General features: G+C 42.6%; 3 protein-coding genes across 4 annotated transcripts; 1 reads left to right on the top strand and 2 right to left on the bottom strand.

Annotated features, from left to right (window-relative positions):
* timm23a (translocase of inner mitochondrial membrane 23 homolog a (yeast)) lies at nt 1-4,696 on the top strand. Its single transcript, XM_010898103.5, has 7 exons — nt 1-374; nt 539-597; nt 715-808; nt 1,377-1,461; nt 1,815-1,873; nt 1,982-2,092; nt 2,193-4,696. The coding sequence occupies exons 1-7, from the start codon at nt 278-280 to the stop codon at nt 2,309-2,311; spliced, it is 624 nt and encodes a 207-aa protein (XP_010896405.1). The 5' UTR covers nt 1-277; the 3' UTR covers nt 2,312-4,696.
* Nucleotides 4,697-4,820: 124 nt separating this feature from the next.
* zgc:112285 (serine protease) lies at nt 4,821-8,400 on the bottom strand. 2 transcript variants are annotated; one of them, XM_034292341.1, is made up of 7 exons: nt 8,245-8,293; nt 8,064-8,122; nt 7,257-7,366; nt 7,048-7,142; nt 6,393-6,673; nt 5,935-6,098; nt 4,826-5,348 (listed from the first exon to the last, which is right to left on the bottom strand). In XM_034292341.1, the coding sequence occupies exons 3-7, from the start codon at nt 7,344-7,346 to the stop codon at nt 5,169-5,171; spliced, it is 810 nt and encodes a 269-aa protein (XP_034148232.1). In that variant the 5' UTR covers nt 7,347-7,366; nt 8,064-8,122; nt 8,245-8,293; the 3' UTR covers nt 4,826-5,168. The 2 variants fall into 2 exon arrangements, with proteins under 2 accessions (XP_010896404.1, XP_034148232.1); XM_010898102.5 differs by lacking the exon at nt 8,064-8,122 and having other exon boundaries at nt 4,821-5,348; nt 8,245-8,400.
* Nucleotides 8,400-17,180, bottom strand: LOC105026569. The gene is made up of 3 exons (XM_010898101.3): nt 17,013-17,180; nt 12,707-14,360; nt 8,400-10,426 (listed from the first exon to the last, which is right to left on the bottom strand). The coding sequence occupies exons 2-3, from the start codon at nt 14,348-14,350 to the stop codon at nt 9,881-9,883; spliced, it is 2,190 nt and encodes a 729-aa protein (XP_010896403.3). The 5' UTR covers nt 14,351-14,360; nt 17,013-17,180; the 3' UTR covers nt 8,400-9,880.

Raw genomic sequence — 17,180 nt, 5'->3', positions numbered from 1 at the left:
CGACTGTCAGTACTCAGTAATCGCTTTATGGCAGTGCGTGGAGGTCAGCGTAATGCGGCTAGGCGAACCCAGCAAGCATTAAATAATGCTAGATTCCTGACTTACTAAAACAAGACAGTACACAAACTTATTGTGTTTAAGATTTCTAGGAATATTGCTATAGCTTTTCGAGAACGGTCAAGGTCCAACGGCTAGCTAACTCGACAACAGCGTCTGCACTTCACCAGCACCACCGGTCAGAAGGGTTCGCTGGGTGAGTCTCCAGATCTTCCCAGATATGGACAACAACGCCGCTGGGTCGGGAGGGAAAGGCGGCTTCGGGAGTCTCTTTGGAGGAAGTGAATACTCCAACACAGAGCTTTCTGGTGTCCCATGTAAGTGCTTCTGGGTCCGTCAATATATTTCACTAAGTAACTAGTGTGCTAACTAGCTAGAGTTTTTAGTTAACACTAGGCCCAAAACAACAAGTCGCCTATCACCGAGGTTGCTACGTTTTCTGTATAAAGTGACAGCTGTTGCTGTGTCCTATTTTCTACAGTGACTGGAATGAGCCCCCTGTCGCCTTATCTAAATGTCGACCCCCGCTACCTCCTACAGGTAAAATATTCCAGCAAGTTAGCCTGTTGAAGTTCACTTCACTCAGTGAATGTTACTGTACGGATTTTGACATTCCCACGACTAGAATATAGATGTTAACCTGTTTGTGTTGTTCAGGAGAATGATGAGTTTATCCTACCAACCGGGGCTAGTAAAACCAGAGGGCGGTTTGAACTGGCTTTCTTCACTATTGGGGGCTGCTGCATCACAGGTAAATTCTTCCATCCTTAAGTGCACTCCCGTCACATGATCATCCATCTGAGAGGGCAGCAAACCTATGTTAAACTACCTAAGTAGCACCTGCCTAAAGTAGCTTTGATTGTTTAATGGTATGGGACACCAGGAACGGACACATTACAGAACTGGCAGCAGGAAGAGTAAGACTCAACCTGCTGGGCAGGGTATGGCATCACACCACACACTTCCCTTCCTCTGCTGGCCAGAGATGCTTTTCTGGGACCCTTTAATCCTCAGCCTGATTGGGAACAGGTATTCCTTGTCAAAGGGTAGCAGCCAACGTGTGTTGGAAGGCAGAAACGGGGTTGTGTTCAAGGGACTGATTTTGCAGCTCTGCGCCAAGGGTGTTCTCCCAAGGGTGTTTTCCTGATGCTGATACAGGAGAGGGCGAATTCATGCCACAATGGGAAACCATTCACCTGGCTATTAGTTTGCTAATAGTAGCTACTCTTTTCTCTATCCCTGTCAGTCCCCTTCTCCCAGATTTATTTGTGATGCATGCTAGTTCTGCCTCTTGTATCTGAGTCTCTCTGCCTCTGTAGGAGCTGCATTTGGGACTCTGAATGGTCTGAGGATGGGGTTGAAGGAGACAAGAGAAATGGGCTGGACTAAACCTCGCAATGTCCAGTAAGGACCATTGTTCTTTTTTCCCCCAAACAATTATCTGTAGTTTTTTCTAACATTTTTAGTTAGTATTGTAAAAAATAAAAAACTGTTATGCACTCTTCCTCTAGTACAGCACTTTCCAACCCTTTTCTATCACTATACCATCAACTGATTTTTGGTCTCCTCAGAGTTCCCCTGAAGTAACTTGTCATCTGAACCTCCAGGGGTCCTAATGCCCCTAAGTAGGAAGCACTGCTCTAGTATTCTATGGCTTTAGTTCTATTTGGTTGGAGAACGTTTAAAGAAAATTGTGTTTATGGTGCTCTGAATTACTCTGATTGACAAACTTATCTGACCTTAAACTTTGCCCTCAGGATTCTCAACATGGTGACCAGACAAGGTGCATCGTGGGCCAACACACTGGGCTCTGTTGGTAAGCACTGTTCCTCCTTCCTCATGTCTTCTTCACCTTTATCAATTTCTGTGATGATGAGGTGTCTAATAGTGCTATGTTAAGCATTGGGTGTTTGTGTGTTTACAGCATTGTTGTACAGTATATTTGGTGTGGCCATAGAGAAGGCTAGAGGAGCAGAGGATGACATCAACACGGTTGCTGCTGGGACTCTAACAGGCATGCTCTTCAAATCCACTGGTAAGGCCTGTTGTGTCTATGTGGCACGTTGCTTTGCTAGTGCCTTAAAACCTCCCTATGTCTTTTTAAAAACGTATCTGTCTATTTGTGTGTGTTTCAGGAGGACTGAAGGGTGTGGCGCGTGGTGGTCTTGTGGGATTGGCCATGTCTGGTGCTTATGCCCTCTACAGCAACTGGAACCATATCAGAAGTGGCTCCTCTACCTCAAATCTCTACTGAACACATCCCTATCGTTTAGGGTTATTACAAAATAGCACCGTACTTCCTTGGTGCCCTAGTTTTTTCTAGAGCCTTTGGGTATATTTGGTACCAAAACTCAAACCACTCCCACATATAAAATTACTCCCCTCCCTATTGTTTTTGTGATTTGAAAGGGCTCTGGAGGTATTGAAGGAATGGTTAAGATGTTATTAAACCATGGATTACATTACTTCCATATAACAGCCCTTTACACACAACTCCCCTGGCTGCCCATCACCTTTTGATTGTTGTATCTGGCTGGCATTCCTCTCCTTTAACCCCCTCAAGGTGGAAAAAAAAGTCACCTTGCAATTTCCAGGGTGTTCATTTGTGTTATTTTATTGGGAACTGTTTTTATAAATGTCTTTTGTTATATTATTAAAAGCTACGTCTGGTAGCCTGGACGAGAAATCATTATTTAAAGATTGTACAGAGCAATGGTTCTCGAACCTCTCCTGAGGACCACAGACCATTCCATTTACTAAATGTATTCCAAAGCTAATGCCCCTGAAACATCTGTATTAAATATGTAATGGATGACTTGTTCATTCAGGTGAGCTAGTTCAGGGCTACAACAAAAACGTGAGAGGTCTGTAGGACCGCCGGAGGGGTTTGACAGCCACTGGTAGAGTATGGATGTGTTAAGACTATGTAAGTACATGTAGACTGTGGACATGTTAAGACTAAATAAGTACATGTAGAGAATGTATTAAATATACATGCCTCTTCCCTTCAAGTTATCACTCATCTGACCTGACTGGAGAGATGAAGAAAACAATGCCGTTAAGGTCTGTTCACATATCCAGTCATGTCTGATCAGTAGACAGGAGGTATAAATAGAGAATAACCATTATTGACCGGGTACTCAAGGTTGTGTGTTAGCCCCTTGAGCTAAAGAGTTTTGTTCAGCACATAGAGGAAACAAAAGGTTATGTCTTAGAAAAAAGTTAACCTCAACGTATGGTTGATTGAACCGCCTCTGCTACACCGGTTTCAGGCTAAAAAAAGCTCCTGGAAGCTCTTATTCTAGTCCTTGAATCTCGTGACGATGGGGTTTGTAGTCCTTCATATACCGAACCATTATTGTCATCTCACTGAGGAGACATCCCAACACACCATGCTAAGGCCTTACAATCAGTGTTGTTGTAATGTATTTATTTATAGAGAGTGCTACTTTTCAGTTGTTGAGGTTGATGCTGGACTCTGTAAAAGGTTACCTCCAAACATTACATGGGTATTATCTCTCTGTCAGCTTGCCTTTTAAACCCACTTTGACAACAATACAAGAAACATTTAAAATGATAATACATTGTCCTAGTTCTTAATAATGTTTGTCAGGGTAAAGGCTGCGGGTGGGGTTAGGGTTAAGATGCTAGTGGGCATATTCCTCTGCCAGGCATTGCTGACATCTTCCATATTATTGCAATCTGTTGATAAGTTGTTCGATGCATGTAACTTCTGAACAGATGAATGTGAGCTCTAACTGGGTTTGAACCATGGAGATGTCTAGAGAACCTGTTTTGTATATTCATGAATGTGGACAATTAGGAGAACTCAAAGGAGTTTACATTTGAAGTGCAGTAATTTAAAACTGAAACATTTGAATATGTAAAAACAGGAAAAATCCAAGGTGCTGTGTAACTCTGTTCCCCTATGGCCACGATGCCTCTGCAGTCTTACCAACAGGGACAACTCTTCTTTTAAAGTTTATTTGTAATACTGCAGAGATGATGTATAACCTCTAGTAGTACAAACCAGCGGAAAAAAAAGAGAACTCCTTACTGCTATAGGAGTGTGTGTGTGTGTGTGTGTGTGTGTGTGTGTGTGCCCGCAGACAGAATATATTGGTATATATTAATTTTGTAGCCGATAAGCTCTCTGGTCCTAGTCGTATTTGCCAAACAACATTTATTATGTATTACTGTGTACTAAGGAATAAATGGTGAAGATGTTTTCATTTCATTTTCAGACAATCACTTCAGTTTGACCACTTTCAAAATAATTCCAGCGTCCAATCAATGCGCTTTGCTCCCTCTATATAATGATTGTAAAGACATGTTAGGCCTAAAAAAAAAACTAAAATTGTTAGGACATTCTATGATGTCATTAGGACAACCACACGTTTAGCCTGAATTCATTTGCCCATTTCTTGCACTGTGCCTGTCTTCAATTTGCTGGTAATTTTGAATAATGGTGATGTTTCCAGGTTCCTTGGCATTTAGTCAGAATTATCAAGATTTCTCTTTTTTCTTTACAGGTATGTTGTGTCTGACCATACCTGTTTACCTTCACCCCTTTGTTAAAACCTAACAACCTTCAACAGTAAGAAATGTCTATTAGATCAAATAAACCTCAATGTTGTAATACCTTGTTTTTATCATCTAAAATGTTATACTCTCTCACTGACTCCCGTTCAAAAGGTACCCTCTTGCTTAATAATGAGCTGTTTATCTTGGGACAGACTCTAGATAGAAGAGTCTCACATAATTTTGCTTATCTGCACAACTTTAATGATTGACAGACTGCATGATGGGAGGTGTAGTCAGGAAGTGGAACAGTGGTTGGGAACAGGGTGGAGGTCAAGGTGAGAACCATACATAAGGATAGCTTATTTTAAACATGTTCTTATGTTTTTTTGCATGCACCATTTAAACAGGGTAACATTCTGAATTTTACATCTAACAAAATACTAAAGACAAAATGGAAACCGTATGGACATGTAGTCGGTGATGTGTGATGATGGAACAAGCTGTCCTTAACATACATATTGTGAGGAGGGGTACCTCATTTGGGAAGTGTGTGTGTGTGCATGCGCATGTTTGAATGCTTCTGTGTTCTAGTGCAGAAAGAAGTCTCTGATGCGGGTAGCCTCGATCCAGGGGATGTAGTTGACGGTGCGTGTGAAAACACTTGGCTTGTTCTCCACGGTGCAGCCAATCGGGCCAAAGCTTACCACACCGTGCACCTCCCACCTGTCACGCCCCATCTGGCACAGCAAAGGACCGCCCGAGTCACCCTGAGAGGAGATAAGGGGGTAAAAACTGTTAGCTCACACTCCTATGTGAATAATAATGCTGTGTTCATATCATTTATCCAAAATGTATAAATAACAGCATAAGACAGTCCTCTTGAAAATCCAACCTGAACTGGTAGCAAAAGTAAACCTATGTTGTTAACCTTTGAAGGATACAGCCCAACCCCCCCCCCCCCCAACCAAATTCATCACTGCTTTCAGAAAGTGTGTGTATGTGTGTGTGTGGTTAATGTTGCATCCATATGCCAGATCTCTGTGGTAAGGTGTGTGTGTGGTTAATGTTGCATCCATATGCCAGATCTCTGTGGTAAGGTGTGTGTGTGGTTAATGTTGCATCCATATGCCAGGTCTCTGTGGTAAGATGTGTGTGTGGTTGATGTTGCATTCATATGCCAGATCTCTGTGGTAAGGTGTGTGTGTGGTTGATGTTGCATCCATATGCCAGATCTCTGTGGTAAGGTGTGTGTGTGGTTAATGTTGCATCCATATGCCAGGTCTCTGTGGTAAGATGCACCCCCACCCCCCTGTCTCTGAACCCATCTCTTTCCCTCTTCCCCACCCACTCTACCTGACAGGCAGCGGGTGGTCCTTCCGTGTCTCTAAAGCCAGCACAGATCATGGAGTCTCTGACGCGGTCTCCCCAGAACTTTTTCTGACGGCATGTCTTGAAGTCAATAATGGGCAGACGGGCTTGGTTCAGGGCCTCAGCCAGGGACACGTTCTCCTTGCCACCTGCCACACAGATTCATGCACAGAATTGCTTTCAGATGGCAACATCCTCACTGTGCGCCCAACTGAACACAAGCATATTCAACAATTCAGTCTTACAACGAGCAGCAAGTGGTCAAACTCCATCCAGCCTCCACACCGTTCCCTGTGTGCCTCACCCAGCCTCACCCTCACCTTCCTCTCGCTTCCCTTCAATCCGTTGTTCTATCCAGCCTATGTCCACTCTTTTCCCCCTCACTCCCTAGTCTACTCCGACGTCTCCCTCTCTCCTACCGCTTCCCCTTCCCCTATTTTTACCTCGAGTGTCTCCCCATCCGGTCACCCAGCAGTATTGTCCAGGCTTCAGTTCGTTCTGTTTGCGCGGCAGGCATGCATAGCGTATGTGATTGTTGGGCGCGATATCAATGGCAGCCTTGACCAGTGCAATGTCGTAGTCCAGCTCGCTGTGTGTGGGGTAACGGAAATGCTCATGGCGGTAGATCCTCTTCACCGGGACACTCCTTTCAGGCGTTTCGGAACGTTTCAGCTGGTGCTTTCCCAGGACAATCCTCCAACTTCCAGCATCCTCTGCTTTACCCCTGATACACAGCATGATGGGAAAGATCAGAAAAGGTCAGAGAAGATCGTTTTTAAAGCTTTTTGTTGATCAACCAAAAGTGAAAGTGAGTATTGTGAGTGTGCTATGAAGGGAGAGTGTATTTCTATAAAATAATATTGTTTCAAGTAAGGCCCAGGCCCACTGAGGAAGCTTGGGAGCTATTGAAGGCATTTTCAACACACTGGTATAAAAAAAAAATCAAGCTGGAGTGAAAGCTCTGATCTACTTGTCCTTTATGGTGGTTACTCTCAGGGTTGTAGAGTTACAGTGTAAGGGCTAGCCCATGACATTGAAATGGCCAATCTTACCCCTGTACGCAATGTGTGCATGCTTGTACTTCTTATCTAGTCTTACTTCTGGAAACAGTGAGCAGCAGTGAGGACCCAGTTCTTGTGGATGAGAGTTCCTCCACAGACATGGATGTAGTGCTTACTGCCTCTGGGACGAACCTAAACACACATTTACAGTCAACGCAATATAAGTCAAATGTTCACTTAGTCTGCTATGGATGTCACATTTGACAGTCTGAAGTTAGCAAATATGTTTATTGATTGATTGATTACCTGTAGGGAGACCTGCCAAGGCCAGGAGTGAGGTCTGGCCTCATTGCCAGAGACGATACGTTCAGCCATGTTGGGTTTATAGTGGGCCATGCCACAGTCCTTGGGCCAGTCTATTGGAGAGCAAATACACAGGAACTGTCAGTATAGCCCTGCTGTCCCAGAGCCATGCCATATTCTGTGGTCTAGTCTAAGAATTAACTACAAAAGTTACAAAGGTGACAGATCAGAAACTATGAGTATGACTTCAAGAAAATGTTACACTTCGTTTCAATGATTTGCCTAAGTGGGAATGGCTGAGATGAGACTGATTAAATGTATCAGAGAGGTACAGACATGGCGAAACAAGTTTAGACAGAAAACATCACTTAAGTTATTTAAACCATTTATTAGAAAATAAATGTCCATGCATACTATTAGGTCTCGGAAAGAAAAGCGGAACTTAACAGTTGGAAGGATGGTGGAAGGCTAGTGGAAGGCTAGTGAAATCAGACCGGTATAGCACATAGGACGTGTTACTAAAACAAATTATTTGCAGAAAAGCCCTGCACATACTGTATCTTGTAAGCGCCAACCATTGGAGGATGTGTGCGTGGAAATGGTGAACTTAAACAGACTGCCATGTAAGGTATCACGATTAATGTTTATGCCATCATCTAAGGTGGAATGCACACTGGGTTTTGGTCAGAACTGCCTTCACTATTAGACTGAGAAACAGAGAGGAAGCAGTATATAAAGAATGATGGAGACCAAAATCCTGTTTAAGGTACTGCCATTGAGTTCCAGCTTCCAGCGTTTTATTGTAGTCACCTGGGTGGACCTTTAATCCGTATTGCCTGATCCCCCTTGTTGGAGTCCTACCGGATCATCTAGAAGGACGAGCCAGTTGTGAAGAAGAACATTTACTTCTTCATCATTCTCTGTGGTATCTGCAAATACGTTTGTGTGTGTGTGTGTTTGTTTGTTGTGTGTGTGTGTGTATGTCACTTACCTAGGTGCAGGACTTTGTGCTGGGCCTGCAGCTGTCTGCCAGGAGTTAGAGTATATGTGGCAGCAGGCAGAGCTGACACACACAGCAGCAGCCACAGAGACAGGAGCGGAGGCCCTGGAACATGAGCCATCTTCAGCAGGATTACTGCCTCACCACCACAGCACGCTATTTATACAGCAATGGACAAACGGATATATACACATACACACCCACTCATATGCAGTCACACATCCACGCACACTTACACACTCATTCACAAACTAATGTGCAAGTACACACACGCACACACACACACACACACACACGCACACACAAACAAACACAAACCCTCAGGGACAAAGAGGAGCACAAAGCCACAGTGCTCTGGATTGTTCTCCTGCAGCCAGTTTCTACAGTGGATAGGGGATTCTGGGAGGCCCATCAGCATTTTCAACACACACACACATTCAAACATGGGCATGCATGAACTCGTACACAGTCACAACACGCAACCTTGGCCACAAACATAGGATAAACATGTAGGGAAAAAACAGCACCTCTACTGCACTCACCCCAAAATGCACCTGTCACCTCATTTGACCTTTAGATTACCTTAACTGTATGCCTAAAAAAAACTCCCATAACAAATACACACATACTTTTATAACTCATCCCATTCATGCCTGTTACGCTCTGTTCCCCAGAGTTTATCATTCTGGCTAGGTTGTCTGAATATGTACCTATGTGCATAATGTACCTATGTTAACTCAAAACTTTCACCAGTTAAATTTGGGAACCTATCCAATACAATATGTTATTTCCCCTCAAACGTAAATGTAAATCATTTTTATCCAAACTTCCATTGGGTTGTAAATAATCATTTCAAATATAGTCTACAGATCAGGCCCTGGTTTGTGCCACTTTCACCACAGGGGGCAGGATAGACAAGGATAAACAAAAGTAAGTACGTAAGAAAGTAAGGCCTTTGCTACCCACACATGACAACCACTGTGTTTGTTTGTGAACAGTGAAATATGACAACAGTAGAAGCAGCTAGCAAGGTTTCAGGCCTTTACTATGGTAAATGACAGGGAATGTGCCTGCTCATCTAAACAGAAGCACTATACGAGCCTGAATGAAGTGAACATGCGGACACTCCCTCACACCACCGTGGTTCACCAAGTTTACACACTGTCTGGATCTGTGTGTGTGTGTGTGTGTTTATTTTCAGAGGTTGTGTGACTCACTGATTGGAATAGTGAGTGAGTGATTGAATGTACATACATGTATGTACTGCAAATACAAAGTTTTTATTATAGTGTAGAAAGTAACAACACAATGTTTTGACAGGACATTTAATTCATTGCATATATTTACTAGTACTATTACTTACTATTACTATCCTGAACCAGATTATCCCTTTTAAATCAACACGTTTTCACCTACTGGAAGATCCGTTAGATCTAACATACTGAACATCAGTTTTGACAGTATGAACAATAAGATTTTAGGGAGTCCAATACTAGGGATGGGGTTTAGGGTGACATACTTTTCCCTCTTCAGACTGCACCCTGCCAGCAACCAACTTTTGTTAGTCCCATATGTTGTGTCGTTTTAAAATGAGCTGAACGTCTGTCTTCTTGGAGTGCCTCCAGTGTCAGTCACTGGGGTTTGAGGACCGAATGCAGCGCTTCAGTGACCTCATCACTCGCCCACTCTTCTTCCAGCTGCGCTCACTCTCATGGGACGACGGCTCATTTGACAGCATTAGTGTCTCGTCCTCCTCTTCACACCTCTGTCCTCCCCCCTCACGTTCCTTCCCATCTCCCTCTTCCTTCCTATCTTCATTTCTCTCTCCCTTTAAATCCCCCCCTGCTTTCCTTTGTACTTTTCCTCTCTCTCCCTTTTCCTTTTTCCCTTTTCTACATTCATATTCCTCTTTTTCACACTCTCTGGCTCCTTGTTGTCGGTCTTTTGTAGTGTCAACCTCGTTCTCTGTGGCAACAGTTGCCATTGGTACCATTGGTAAGCTTGCAATTCCAGTGTTCGTTCTTTTGTCTGTGCTAGTTGTTGACGAGGTAGCAGTTTGCATTAGAGGGGTCTTAGTTTTGGTCTTGGACGTCTTATTCCTTGACTTGATTTTGGTCTTGGCTGTGAATTCTGTGGTTAGGTTGTCTATCCGGGTCTTGAGTTGCAGGTGTTTCTAAATGATACAATAAGAGAATATATATACACACATACATGTGTCAACTCAAGCATAGAATTCATAATGTATGCCACTTTGTTTGATAATTATTTTTTAATATATATTTAGGGGTGCCAGTATGGTAAGGAGGACCAAATGGGTCAAAATTAAATATATAATTATGAAAATTATTAATTAAATGAATATATTATTTAAAGTGGCACATAGTAATGACATACTTTTTTATAATGTTTCTTTTTAAAATAATGGTGTCATATTTCATAATAATATATTGTATTTCTCCAATCTCCAATCCAACAATTTTTACCATAAAATAATGGCCTTTTCATAATATTGTGACCTATTACATAATTGAATGGCAAACTATTATCATTTAATGGGATATTTCATCACTTAATAGCACTTTTCTACAATAAAGGCCATATTAAGGAATATGTCAATCAGTGCAAGTGGGTGGTCGTTAGCATCTGATCCAGCAACACTAGCTTTTGGGTTATTCAAACAGGAATTTGCTGCATTAGTTGCGCTTAGTTTCCTGCATTAGTTGCTGCTAGCCAGCAGATAAATAATATTGTCTACCTGCAGTGTTGTAAGATGGAGAGGTTTCCTACCCAATTGGGTTATTTTTTATGACAGTGTGCAAAAGTGGGCTTGGGCGGATCAATTTACAGATAGGGTTGTATAGAAAAAAGACAATTTGGGTGGCATTTTTTTGGAGTCTGCTAGTGATTGGGCGGTTTACAGTCAAAGAAATCTGGTAACCCTGTATACCTGGCAACACCTGTTCAAAGCTGTGTCAAAAAAGTTAGGTATATTTCAGTGGGTGTGCAACATACACCGTAGAATAGTGATATGCCTATTAGCCATCACTGTTATTCTCCACTACATGCAACACCGATTTGCTTCCTTTGTGAGTCACACAACCAACGTGATACGCTATCTGGAGCTATCTGTTTAGCATCTAACAACCCTGTGAAATCTCTCTCTTAGCATTCGTTTCTTAACCTCAATCCAGCTACCTTAATGTCAGCTCAAAGATAAGCAGACATCTTTTTTTGGAATTGAGTTAGAAGACACTGTGCTCAGGTCTGAGAAGCCCAGGCCTAACCGTCAGTGACAACCTACATTATCATTTGTTTTATATTTTTATGGCCAAAAACTAGGATATGTACACTACCATTGAAAAGCTTGGGGTCACTAAGAAATGTCTTTGTTTTTGTCAATTTTCTGTCCATTAAAATAACATCAATTTTATCCGAAATACCGTGTAGACATGGTTATTGTTGTAAATGATCATGGCAAATTGTGTTGGCTAATCCAAGTTTATTATTTTAAAAGGCTATGTGATCATTAGAAACCCTTTTGCAATTATGTTAGCACAGCTAACATTAAAAACAAAACAAATATGCAATAAAACTGGTGTTCTTCAAACTACTTAAGTATAGGAAGCATCAGCAATTGTGGGTTTGATTACAGGCTCAGAATGTCCGGAAACAAAAAACTTTCTCCTGAAAATAGTCAGTCTATTCTGTTCTGAGAAATGAAGGTTATTCCATGCAAGAAATTGCCAGGTCTTATACAACATTGTGTACTACTCCCTTCACAGAACAGCACAAAATGCCTCTAACCAGAATGGAAAGAGGAGTGGGAGGCCCTGGTGCACAACTGAGCAAGAGGACAAATACATTAGACAGTCTAGTTTGAGGAACAGATGCCTTACGGGTCCTCAACTGGCATGTTCATTAAACAGTACCAGCAAACACCAGTTCCAATGCCAACAGTGAAGAGGCGACTCTGGGATCTGGCCTTCTAGGCAGAGTTCTTCCTCTGTCCAGTGTCTGTGTTTTTTGCCCATCTTAATCTTTTGTTTTTATTGTCCAGTCTGAGATATGGCTTTATCTTTGCAACACTGCCTGGAAGGCCAGCATCCAGGAGTCACGTCCCCCCTTGGTCATCCATGTTGCTTATACTTTAAAAAAAAAAATTGCACAAAAATCATACAACTCAATTAAATATTTTGTGTTTGAGAAATTATTGTTTTTTTAAATAAAAGTACATGCCCCCCCTTATGTTTTGGGCCTCGTGACTTTGTTTTGTTTATTTTTTGCATGAACTTTTGCTGAATTTCTTGATGGGTCCCAATACTTCTTGATTTGACTGTCTATACACACAGCATCTATATATTTATATCTATATATATATATATATATACATGCTTACACATTGTGTAAAGATCAACATTGAACTCATTATAGGGTTAGTACACACACCACAAACCTGTATTGCCGAGCTGAGTTCTTCTGGGTCTAGAGAGGCTCCGTAAACATCCCAGGTCAGTCCGTCTTCATCCCATTGCACCTGCTTCATGCTATTTCTCCTCTTTCTGTGTCCTCCACTCCTGCTGTCCTCACCCTGTACTGCCACCTTCAGACAGGACCTCCTCCTCCCCATCTCCCCTGTCTTCTCCCACACCACTTCCAACTCCTCCCTGGGGCTGTCCAAGGGGAACATACTGGAAGAGGATGATGCCAGATTGGACTGGGAGCCAAATGCTGACCTCAGGTTTAAACTTGACCCTGGAGGGGACCCCAAGACAGACTGTGAACTTAGATAACTGTTGGAGCCCATGTAGATGTGGCACAGCTGGGGGGGAAACAGATACATGTCTGACCCAGGATCCTTCAGAGTGCTATGGGGTGACCCCACCTGCACCCCAACATCCACCAACTCCCTCTGTGATGTCATCGTCCCTTCCTCCCTGAAACGTGTTCCCTGGGGTAATGATGTCATTAAGTTCATGATCCCTGAGTGGGCAGAGTTATAGCAGCTGCGGTTGCAGCCATCCAACTGAGAGTCACTGGAGGAAAAGACCAATCCTGCCAACCTCTGAACCCGGCCAGACTGACAGGTGTGTCTTGGTAACCATGACATGGCCAGGTGCACAGGTGGGGAGGTAGGTAAAAACACAGGAGAGCTCGTCTCTACTTCTTGCTGCTGTACAGGGTTGCCCAGGCCAACACCCATAGGAGACCTCTCTCCATAGTACGTCCTCAAGTTGGTGCACTGTGGCTGTAGAGGGAACTTCTCACTGCTGCTCCTCTCCTCCGTACCTTCCACACCCTGAGCTTTACGGGAAGGAGATGGGAAGGGGCAGGGAGGAGCGTGAGGGGCAAGGTAAAACGGATTTAGTTGGCGTCCTTCGGTGGTCATGGTTAAGGGTTGTGGTGAGGTTACATGTACGGCGGAGGACATAGGTAAGGATTGGTCTGTCTGACAGCGTGTGTCTGTGGTTAGGGGTGATGGTCTGAATTGGTGTAAGGGGTGGCATGTGTGTATCACTGGGCTGTTGGTGTTTTGAGGAATGGAACAAGGTGAGGTTGTGGCTGGTGTTTGCACCGAATTCTGAGACTCAAAGCAACAAGCAATGTACGGGACGCGCAGGGTCTCCTCAGTCATACTACAGGGGCGGGAGGCCCCTCCCTTCCATATTACAGTCTCTGGTGTGCTACCACTGCTACACAAGCTACCGCTATACACACTCCAACGCTCCACACATTCGTTTCTAAGGGGAGATCCGTGCTGGTGTATGTTTTGAGCCACGTTTGGCTGCGTGGGTGTGTGTTGTCCGTATTGCTGCAGTGGTCTGAGCTGTAATGTGTTTGAGTTTGGGAAGGACTGTGTATTTTGGCTGGCACTCCGTCTCAGATCCAGTTTTGCCCACGCAGGGTCTCGCAGGTGTGGGGATTTCGTTGCCATGACTATGTCCACAGAGCTCTTGGAGAGGGAGTAGATGGGTGAGCGTTCTTCCTCCTCCTCTTCTTCTTCCCCTTCTTTTATCTCTGTCTTGAGACCACCCGATGATCCAAAATGGAGGCTGGCAGGGGTGAATTGCTCCAGTGACGGACACCAGCGATTTGCCATGACAACAACACTGACAAAAAAGAAGTGGGGATCAATACATCTTCCATCAGTGGTCTAACTGTTTGTTTCATTAACTTTTTATCTCCTTTACCTCCTTCTGCTCTCATTCTCCATAAACGTTCCTATCAAATGCCTTCTGACGCTATGCTTCCTCTCTGGTGACACACACACTCACATCAGATTAGCCTTCTGTAATAGGATTGCAGGGTCCGGATTATTATTTAGCCAAAAGATGGGATTGATCTAGAGTTAAGAGAGCACTTAGCCCTCACAGACGACCACTTCTTCTATCCTTCTCCCTTCTGATTCTATCCTCTTTAGCCTCTATCTTCCTTATTATCTTCTAATGTTGAGGGCATAACGTTGAGAAGAACAATAGGAAAACAATTCTAGTGAACTTACAGTGTCTCTCTGGTAAAGTGTATCCTATTTTTACGTCACCACTACTGAAATGTGTGTCAATTTGTGTGAGTGTATTCAAGCCTGCAGACGGCTGAGCAGCTTTAGGAAACTTAGTCAAGATCTGCTAATGGAGAGAAACACACACACACACACACAACACACACACACACACACACTGTTGTCTTCAGTTTAAACCAACAAACAACCTAAAGGAAACACAATCAATCAGAGATACATATTATTATATTGAAAGCAGGTGCTTCCATACAGGTGTGGAATTAAAAAAGCTTTGATGAAAAGTATTTTCTTTTAGGGACTTTGAGCAGTTCTGTACTGGATTTGGCCTAAATGTGTGTGGTTAGAGCACTGTGAATGGCACAGTCAGTACTGTACAGTGGTTGAAAGCTCTGGTTCTCCTGGTTCCAATGCCAATGTCATTCTTCTCAGAGATGCAAAATAATAAAACAACAGTAATTACCATGTGATCATCCCAGGCCAATTCATAATTCTAAATATGTATGAAAAATTACTAAATCTCAGCATATCATTGTCACAGATGAACAGAACCCCTTTGCACTGAAGGCTGAATTTTTGCCACAACGCGTAAGTGGAGCCGGCCAAGAAGAGCGGATCTCTCTGACTGACTGACTGTGAGTGAGTTACTAACTACCCTTAGTTAAATAGCGTGGTGGTTAGTGATGCAGTCTGCCACACAGGGGACTGGGTATCGAGTCAGGCCAGAGACAAAACCAATTAGGATCGGTTGAGGATAAAGTTTATGGCTATGTTGCCATAGAGGAACTGCAACCGACATGTCATTAACATCATACATTTCTTGGAGTGTTTGGCAGTGTCTTGAAATTCTGCTTTCTCACTCAGGAAGAGCAGTGAGTGAGGTCCACGAAACATATTGCTCTTTCCCAACTAATTTGCTTGGCAGAACTTTGGGCAGAAATACGTTAACTGCACGAAAAACGTACATCAAAAATATATTATGTTGACTGACGAACAAGTAATATACATATTTTTCACATCGCCAATGTTCTTAGAGTTGTATACAGACAATTAGTATTTTCGTTTCTGTTCCTCTTCTGTCTATTTTTTTAAGTTAAACCATTTTAATAGAAGTGATTATAGTCACCTTAAACCAAATCATTATGAAAATCTAAAACAACTAGTGGACAATCATCGTTTTCATTATCGGTACTTTATAGCTATTAGGTAGCCATCTACAGTGATTGATTTCTAATTTGACGTGCACATTTTTGATACACAAATGGCATTCCATACACTAGGTTTTAGATTAGCACAGGAACAGAGTATTGGCCACTTCTCACAAAAAAGCTGGCATTGGCCCATAAACAGCTGCTCTTCAAACCCCCTCCTTTGTTCACCACAATCACTTCTACGCGGCACGGCCGAACTAGGCTTGCCTATATATTCTTTCTTGAGCCTCTATATTGCCTCTGGATGTTGAACAGATGATTGTCTGTCATTATTTACATGGACGTCCTTTTTGTAATGTTGTCATGTAGGATCATTCTTAGGCCTAAACTTATAGTAAATCCTTTATGATATAATTGTTACTGTATCTAGAAAGGGTTCCTCCAATTTTAAGCAATATCACTTTTTGTTCATTTGAAAACATTTTCATTTTTTCATTTTCACATTGAATGAAAAAATGTTTTCATTCAATGTGCTTGAGTTAGTGTCCTCAAAAGTGAGTACAGCCCAGTAATAGAACTTAGAAGCTAATACGTCCATCTTCTAATGAAAAACAGTAATGTTTCAGTATTTCTGTAATGGCAGAAATACAAACTGCTGAATTTACCAAATTTCTACATAATTAAACACTTACGAGAAATTCTGAAGTGATAACTGAGACAGAGTTTCCCACTAATAATGCAACACAAGCTTTCACTGTAAAAATTGATGTCAGAATTCTAGACACAAATATAATTTATTGCCAGACACATTGAAGCTTTTATGGTGGCTTGTGTTTTCTGAACACTATACTAAGACAATTTTACACCTTCATCATTCATGCGTGGATATTCATGTGTACGAAAAAATAAAACGAAAAATGTATAAAGCAATATTTGTTGCTTTATCTTGCCAAGTTGCCTTTCAAAAGAGATCTAATTAAGGTTGCCATTTAGTCCAAGAGCAGGCTTAATCTGGGCAGCAGACAACAACCTTCTCTCACACTCTCCCATCCCGGGGATACACACTAACATACCTGGCAGCAAAAGTTTCTTACCTTTACGTTTTGTCCCACTCTGCTGTGTATCTCCTCTACACTTGACTGACACATGCTACACTTCCTCTGTCCCCTTCTCTTTCCCTTCACCTTTCCATTGGATTTTATTTGATCACTTCCTCTCTTTTTTCTTTCTGTCTCACTGACTAATTCTCCGAGCCCAAGATG

Source organism: Esox lucius, chromosome 5, assembly GCF_011004845.1.
Source record: "Esox lucius isolate fEsoLuc1 chromosome 5, fEsoLuc1.pri, whole genome shotgun sequence".
In the NCBI taxonomy this organism is placed as follows: domain Eukaryota; kingdom Metazoa; phylum Chordata; class Actinopteri; order Esociformes; family Esocidae; genus Esox; species Esox lucius.
This window is presented reverse-complemented; position numbering and strand designations above follow the sequence as displayed.